Source organism: Notothenia coriiceps, unplaced genomic scaffold, assembly GCF_000735185.1.
Source record: "Notothenia coriiceps isolate Sejong01 unplaced genomic scaffold, NC01 NC01_scaffold00017853, whole genome shotgun sequence".
Taxonomy (NCBI): Eukaryota; Metazoa; Chordata; class Actinopteri; order Perciformes; family Nototheniidae; genus Notothenia; species Notothenia coriiceps.
Window position 1 is genome coordinate 499556 of NW_011350554.1, and position 8415 is coordinate 507970.

The 8415-nt window shown below is 39.5% G+C and overlaps 1 protein-coding gene across 1 annotated transcript; it reads left to right on the forward strand.

Moving 5' to 3' along the window:
- Nucleotides 1–3283: 3283 nt before the first annotated feature.
- LOC104950613 (E3 ubiquitin-protein ligase RNF126) lies at nt 3284–7470 on the forward strand. The gene is made up of 9 exons (XM_010777152.1): nt 3284–3399; nt 4533–4591; nt 5023–5083; nt 5571–5806; nt 5921–5989; nt 6093–6162; nt 6322–6415; nt 6977–7092; nt 7197–7470. Exons 1-9 carry the CDS (start codon nt 3325–3327, stop codon nt 7374–7376), a joined length of 960 nt encoding a protein of 319 aa, XP_010775454.1. The 5' UTR covers nt 3284–3324; the 3' UTR covers nt 7377–7470.
- The last annotated feature ends 945 nt before the right edge of the window (nt 7471–8415 follow it).

Here is an 8415-nt window from a genome sequence, read left to right on the forward strand (position 1 = left end):
AAAAGTATTTTATTCGCATACTGCCTGTGCTGCAGCACCTCTTTCCACCCTCTGCCTAAAACCAGAGCCCAGTCTGCTCTGATTGGTTAGCTGGCCAGCTCTGTTGTGATTGGTCAACCGCTTAGAGATGTCCTGGCCTATCATGTGTCAGAGCACTCGGTTACAATGTGATGTCACTATGTTACGGAAGTAAACAAAGGAGTCCAATTGAGGCATTTCAGGTGTGGGAGAGAAACTCCCTCTGGAGGACAGGGATTTTAGCCTTTGAAGATACTTTACATGCACAAAAACTTACATAACACACTATAGGAAAGGATAACCCCCAAAAGCTATAAGACATTTATATGAATAAAGAGAATAAAGAATAAAAGTCCACAGCTATGCTAGCACGTCTGTGAGGCTAGTCATAGCAGTCATTTCAGCTTAACGCAAATGTTTATCAAGTATAATCTTTCCCATGTTCAATATCTTTGTTCATCGCATGAGAATGCTAAAATGTGTTAATTGATACAAATGTATTGAGTAAAGCTGAATTGGATGGGAATGACCATACTGCTAGTTTGCACCTTAAAGTGTGAAAAGAAACTAAAAGAGAAGGCTATAAAAAAAATAGAAAGTAGATAAAGTCGAACTTTACTGAAGCATCTGAAGCATCTGACCACAAGCACTCTGCTAAAATAAAGCTTTGAACTTAACTTGCTAACTGTACACATATGTTCCTTGAGCAACATCTATATTTTGTTAGCTGCCCAGTGATGTAATCAAAAACACTGATGTGCCGATGAAGTACCACGGGATTATGTTTTGGATCACAGGCAGAGCAGGAAAACACTGTGGGATATCTGCTGGGATTTAAACATGTGAGTATGCATGTTTAGTAAGTGTGTGTGTGTGTGTGTGTGTGTGTGTGTGTGTGTGTGTGTGTGTGTGTGTGTGTGTGTGTGTGTGTGTGTGTGTGTGTGTGTCTGATGCACAGCTGTGTGTCTGATGCACAGCTCTTGTGACACATGGCCTCAGACAGAGTGCGTCTGGAGGGAGAAAGAGTCTTCGATGGGTTGGACTGAAAACAAGTGACGCATGACTAAGAGGCCCAGGAAGTTCCAGCAGGCGGCTGTTGTTGCTGAGTGTGTGAGCGTGTGTGTCTGTGTGTGTTTATGTTTGTACCCGAGTCTGATTAGAGGGGCCCAGAGGGACTATGTGGGGCAATCCCGGCTGGAGTGTCTGGAAAAACTCTATGGAGTGACAAAAGCAGCAGTGTCCCTTACAGCATATCTGTCTGCCGCCATGGCTGCAGCACTTAATTGCCTCATAGTGTAATTGAGTGTAATACATAAACCTTAGAGAACACAACAACAAACTGTACGTGGATGTATTACAGCATGTGATTTTACATCGATACATGTGCAATCTAAAAGTGGGTTCATCACATAAGCAGGAATAATTCAAATCCCTTGCAGAGTTTTACAGCATTTATGCAAATAGCAGCATGAAAAAATCGAATGTATTAATATTTCTTCAAATACCACAACTCAAGTACTACGTGATCATTGCTCTGTCTGGTAAAGTTGTTTTCTCCTGCTCTCACGACCTGTCCCTGACCCAAAGTCACCCACTCCACAGATTGAATTGTTACAATGAGCATTTGACTGGGCTGGCGGTGACGCACTGGGCGCGGAGAGACAAAAGCTTACCTCAGCCAGGCAGACATAGCAAACCTCAATGCTATCAGACCCTCTCTAATCTCAGCCCATGGGACAGTCGTGTCTTTCTCGCTCCCACATGGCCAGTTCAGACATAATGCCGGCCCAGAGACGAGTTAGGTTACATTGTGAGCTTTGAGAAAACATCCATGCCTAATATAACTAATCATATTTTTGTTAAGCCTGCCATGTTGGGAAATTAAACCATTGGGCCACTTAACATCTTGCAGTATTAGAACTTTTGACAAAAATGATTTTCTGTAATATTATGAATACAATAGAAACTAATTGCATCCAGGGTTACTCTCATCTAGAAAAAAAAATGAACATTTTAAAATAAAAATCAGGCCAGATGGTTTGAGGGATGTGATTGGCTGATAAGAGGTCAGATGGGAACTCCTACTTACTCTCAACATGTGACGCCAAGCACCAGAGATAGTGCAGACATTTTTTACAGCCGTCACACTGCAGTTATATGGTAATCACATTATGGATACCTGTGAAACAAAAATATTGAGGACATTTTTAATTTACAGCCTCGAAAATAAAAACTGACCCAAAAACAAAACAAAATCAATCATTTTCTTCTCCAGTTTTTATGCAACTAAGCAAGAACTTCACTGCTATCAAAGGGCCGACAGATATCCGCCAACAAGAACTTGGCTGTGTCCACACAAGACGAGAGAATGTCTTTCCCATGTGAAGGGCTATTTGTTAACTGATTTATTTGTCTGATTTGACACTTGATAAAATTGTTCCAACAACAACTGTCAAATAATCAAGGAAACACACAAATCCACCTTCGACGAGATGCGTTTCTCAAACAAACAGATGCTACTTTTCAACACTTTAAGTATGACAGTTAGGCTCAAGAGGTGGTTGACAGGAATTCAATGGAAAAGTAAAATGTGTCAAAATAGATCCAGTGCAGTGCAAGATTGCAAAAACACATCTCTGGCTTATATGTGAATAGGGACAGAAGAAGGCCCTGATCAGGAATATTACAGGAGTTCAATGGAGACACATTGTGGTGATACATAATACAGACTTTGTCATTGGTATGTGAGTATGAATTAAGGACAACTAAACCTGGTTAACCCGAAGATATTATAACCTGAATTAATATTTCATAATTTCTAAGTCAATATAGCAAGAATGTATTGTGTCCTCAGTCCCTGGCTACAATGTGAAGTACAGTAAAACTCTTCATCAATTGGTACACAAAAGCACCACCATGTGGCCATATTCTTTATCACACATAATGGTTAGTCTTTTGGAAATGCAAATACATAGATAATTCAACAGTAAAATAAGCCTGGTTTTAATTTCTTATGTTTACACCTTTTGTAAAATAAAAAGCCAAATTACTTCAATATAGTCAATTTTTCAAATTCACAATCCTAATCTGTAATTATAGGATAGAATATATAACGTATATCCATCCAGTAATGTTGATTTTGCTTGTTTTTTCTACATTTTCATCTTTCATATATAACACATTTATATTGTAGGCCTATTATTATTATTATTAGTAAGTTTGTTGTATTTTCTCGGTCCGTCAACATTGACCTCTCCGGTGCTCCGTAGTCCTTCCTCCACCCCTCTACCTGTTTAGTTGTTAAAAATGGCTGAAGCTCCTCCATGGCCCAGCCGGTTCTTCTGTCACAGATGCTCCGCAGAGATTAGTCCTCGGCTTCCCGTAAGTACCGTGTACATAAAGTAAACATGGATTCAGTTGTACAAATGAAAACCACAGTGGTGTTGTCGTTACTTTAGTGGAAAGCGTTTTAGCAACGGCCCCAACAGTTAGCATGCTAACAGTGTTAGCTGGCTACTACGAGGGTCCCGTTTATCTTGCTAACGCTAATACAGCGTTAGTTAGCTTGTTATCTAAGTAGTAGATCCACCAGCATACAAACTTATACTACATAGTCATTACCCAACAGCCACTGCTGCTTTGTCATGTGTCATTTATAACATCGTTTGGCTGGATAATTCGTTGATTACTCTGCGTTTTATGGGGTATGTTAGCCTAACTGTTAGCTATATTCACTAACAAAAACGGTCTACTCTTTAACACTGATCGCCTCAAATGATCGAATTCAGGTATTCGTTTCATTTGTGAGAAGCTGTCCTTACTATGTTTGCTTGGTTATTAATCACTCCAACAGCAACAATGCCACTGCATCCTTTTCTTGTTTTGCTATTCAATAAAAGCACACAAGTGGCATGCCTGTCAGGGGCTAGAATGATCTGTCACAGAGCTGTAAATGTGCTCTTCACAATACAAAGCTCAGCCATAGGTTTCTGTAGGATGCTGGTTGGGCCTGTGGCCACATTAACACCCCAACTGCTGTGTTGTTGTTATTAATAGCCACTTATTTTAGTTATTTTGAGTTTAGGTTAATTTTATTTTGTAATTTCAGCCATCTCATATGCATCTGATTGACACATGGCCATCATAAAACAAACATAAGGACAAAACATCTATATATACTAAGAAAAAGCACAATAACAAGGATGATGTGGTGTGTTTTGAGCCTGGGAGAGAAGTCGTAGCTCATTCTGGTGGTTGGGTGTATGCAATCCACTACCTGATTTACATCTCTGCCGGTGGATGTCCTAAATGGATAAAAATAAAATCCAGTTGGTGACCTGCTGACCTTTGTGTTGGCTTACTGATTACAGTGTCCTTATCAAATAGTGACACACAAAACAGCCCAACAGTCTTTTGTCAGACCTTCAAACATTTCACACTGCTTTTGTTTGTTGAGATGGTAGTGCTAAATTAACAAGGCATGCTGGCTTTTACAACCTTTTGTTTGTTTACAGGAGTACACATGTCCAAGATGTGATTCAGGGTTTATTGAGGAACTGCTGGAGGAGAGAAGGTGTGTATGCATTTTATATTGAGCCCAGTTTTCCTAAACAAGGCCCTTTTTTGTGACTATTACACTGTACCTCTAAGAAAGTTATGAAAAGTATTCAATCATTCCCTATGTGTAATGTAACTTCATAGATGTTCTTTGTAAAGGAAATTATTTATTCTCTAAATGTCCTTATTTTCATACAATTAATAACTGTTTATACTGTATAGTAGGGTTCACATAATTGGCAAATAAAGCCGATTATGAACATGCCTAAGCTGATATATAGTATAAGAACCCCTTAAACCTTTTACATTTGAACACTTGCATATATTAGATCAAGTAACAATTGGGGAATAAATAAGTCATAGAAAAGCTTGATTTCATAATAGCAAATTATGTAAACTATGATAAAATGTCAAGCATCCCTTGGTAACCACTTGTCCCCTGTTTAGTGCTGACAATGGCTCCACGTCTACCATTTCCAGTGCCCCCCAGAACCAGCAACCATTTGAGGTATCTAACCCCTTTTTTCACTACAAGGTTTCATAATGTGTCAGAATGTGCTGAAATGGTTTCCATCTGCATGTTTTGCTAATCTAGAACTGCACAGGATGGAAGTCTTGTCATAGTTTCCACTTCTGCTTTTCTAACAGAACAAATTCTGTCTCTGTAATGTTATATCGGATTGATTGGGCTGTTATAACTGTGCCCAAAGACAGGTAACAGTGATGGCCTGATATGTAGGTTATGTTATTGCTATAGGGTAACCTTTAAATGTTACTGAGGATGTGATGATGATGTTACTAAAGTTAAAGGGGGGTTCTCTTTGCCGGCATGCATTTCCATTGGTTTGAAACTTGACCTCACTGTCAACAAAACTCTAGTGCTTCAGGTGTTTGTTGGTACAATAAATAGCTGCAGGTATGTAGAGGACTTGCAAAGCTACACATTTTTCTACCATCAAGATTACAGCAATCCGGTTTTCCTGTTTTTCTCCCAGAATCCGGACCAGCACATGTTTACATTCCCTTCGGGCTACGGCCAGTTTGCCCTGGGTGTCTTCGACGATCGCTTCGACTTTGGAGCTGGCCTGGGAACAGAGGACAACAGGGACGCAGAAAACAGGCGAGAAAGGGAAACGACATCGCGGCAACGATATGGTGCTAGGCAACCGAGAAGTCGTCATGGCTCAAGGCGACAAGCAGGGAGGCCAGAGGGAGTTCCCACTTTAGAGGGGTAAGAGTACAGACTGGGACTTGAGTCAGAACGCAAGCATGAGTGGGACTAAGAGGTTCCTTAATAGTGGATCACTTGTTCTAATTTATAATACTGCTATCTTTTCTATTATAGAATCATTCAGCAACTGGTGAATGGAATAATTGCACCCACTGCAATGCCAAATATTGGTGTTGGACCCTGGTGAGTATCAGACACGGATCTATATTTAACAATAAAAATGAGTTCTCCACAAAATGCACTAGGTGTCTCCTAACTGCTCTAATGTTTGACTGTTCTTTTTAAGGGGTGTTCTTCACTCAAATCCTATGGATTATGCCTGGGGCGCTAATGGACTAGATGCAATTATAACTCAGGTATTTATTAAGAAGTCCTCATTGTTTTAAATTGTTTCATGTGTGATTACTTCCAGTAGGGATTTGTTTGAACATTTTGCATATGCTGTATGGAAATCTGCAGTATTATGCATACAAACTACATTTAAATAATTGTCCATCTTTTTTTCTCGTCTTTAGTTATTAAACCAGTTTGAGAACACGGGTCCTCCGCCTGCTGACAGGGATAAAATAAAAACCCTTCCTATAGTTCATATTACAGAGGATCACGTTGGTAAGTTAAACCATTTTTTAGAGTGTAATATAATGTGTTATGGCTGGTTTTCTTTTTCCTTCAAATATACAAGATGAAACATTGTTTGTACAGCGATATCATTTAATGTTGTATTGAAAGTTGAGTGCGCCAAATACATCAGTGGTATTTCAATGCATTAACCACTTTGCCAAACTAGCCACCTTCAATCACTTTAGCTTTAAACATTTAAGAATGTTTGATTCAAGTTTTTCAACAAGTGAGCTCAAAGGGATGATTCTGTAAAAAAGTCTTATTGGAGGTATAATCTGACTTATTGGTAGACAGAATCTTTTTTAAATTCAAACATGTTTAAAGTCCATCTATATGTGCTGTTTTTATAGTTATCCTAGGTTCTGAACACACCCATCGCATCCTGTTTTAGATAGCACAGCATCCTACCCTCTTTCTGAACAAAACCAACCCTTCATTATCACATCTTATTTTAAACATTTCTGTTGCCGTTTGTTTTTCTTTAAACCCCTTGTCCCAAACTACTTGACAAATCATATAAAATAATGTTATTTACACATTTGTTTTCAGCTTCAGGACTGGAATGTTCAGTGTGTAAAGACGATTACAGTGTTGGAGAAATTGTGAGGCAGCTCCCATGCAATCACATGTTCCATAATGACTGCATAGTCCCCTGGCTGGAACAGGTAATGAACCTCAGCTTTCTTATGTCTGATATATCAAACTGTGTGATGTGGAAGTATCATCAATATCCGTTACAGAGCTTTATTTGATCACTCTTTCTCTCCAGCATGACACTTGTCCAGTGTGCAGGAAAAGCTTGAGTGGACAGAACACGGCAACAAACCCTCCAGAACTATCAGGGATGAACTTTACCCCCTCCTCCTCTTCCTCCTCCGCCTCTTCATCTTCCTCTACACCTCAGTCCTCGAGTTCGACCAGCAATGAGAACTCCACTGATAACTCATAGAGGACCACTTGTCCTCATCACCCTACGAGCTGTTTATAGCTCCTAGGCTGCTGTACTTCAGAGCTGTAACCTCCAGTCCCCCCCCTCCCGCCCACCACCCCACCCCACCCCCCCCCCGCTGTAGGGTAGGGACCTGAGCAGCGGCCAGGAGCACTGGAGCCTGATCAGGGGTAAGTGATACGTGAGGTCCATGCAGTTCTACCTGCCCTGCTGCTCCCACCTTGATCAGGGATCTGAACAAAGGAAAGGCCGAGGGAGTGCAGCTTCTGTCAGGGCGGATGTGGAGAAGCATGGAAACTTCAAAAGGGCTCGATCTGCCTGAATCCCCTCATACAGGAAGAGAAAACAAAGGGATCCAAAGGTAGAAGACTCGGGACAACGAGACAGTCTCTGATTTTCTTTTCTTTTTTTACTCTCAGACTTGTATGATTTAAAATTGGCCCACTTTTGCCAATGAAGCAAAAACAAATGTACAGTTATTCCTTTTTATAAGTAGCATTCATATCTCTGATAAAATGACCCTAAGTGCACGATTAGTGTGCATTTAAGGTTCTTCGTGGTTTAGAATATTACATTTGATTTGTTTTTAATCTCAAAACAAAATAGTTTATTAAAATGATTTTATTTTCAAGATCCACTTACAGATGACCTGAGACCATACAGGTACTGTTGTTTGCACTGAAAATGAAGCGTCAAATTTTGGATAATGGTGTGGAAAATCATTACTAAATTAAACATATAAGGATTTTGTTGTGTTATCTGCAAACCTAAAATAATTAGAAAACATTTCATTGCTTTTTTGCATTTTTAACTTAAAAGGTAAATTAAATATTTTCTAAAGTTGCCAGTTGAAATCTATTGATTTGCAGTATGGTCGTGTCAAAAAAATAAAATGATATGAAAATAAAGCTGTTTGGGTGCTACCACTCAAAATTCATGTAAAGCATTCTCTGTGTCTGCGTTTGGGTGTGTATATAATCCTATTTGAAGTCTTATCATGAAAATCGAGCTTGTTTCATAAAGTGACAACATACATGGT

What these genes read in the sequence shown, in the direction of transcription:
- LOC104950613 (XM_010777152.1), top strand. Translation starts at nt 3,325, where the DNA reads ATGGCTGAAGCTCCTCCATGGCCCAGCCGGTTCTTCTGTCACAGATGC. An exon ending in GAACTGCTGGAGGAGAGAAG is followed by an intron (nt 4,592 to 5,022) that starts GTGTGTATGCAT and finishes TCCCCTGTTTAG; the next exon opens with TGCTGACAATGGCTCCACGT. An exon ending in TATTACAGAGGATCACGTTG is followed by an intron (nt 6,416 to 6,976) that starts GTAAGTTAAACC and finishes ATTTGTTTTCAG; the next exon opens with CTTCAGGACTGGAATGTTCA.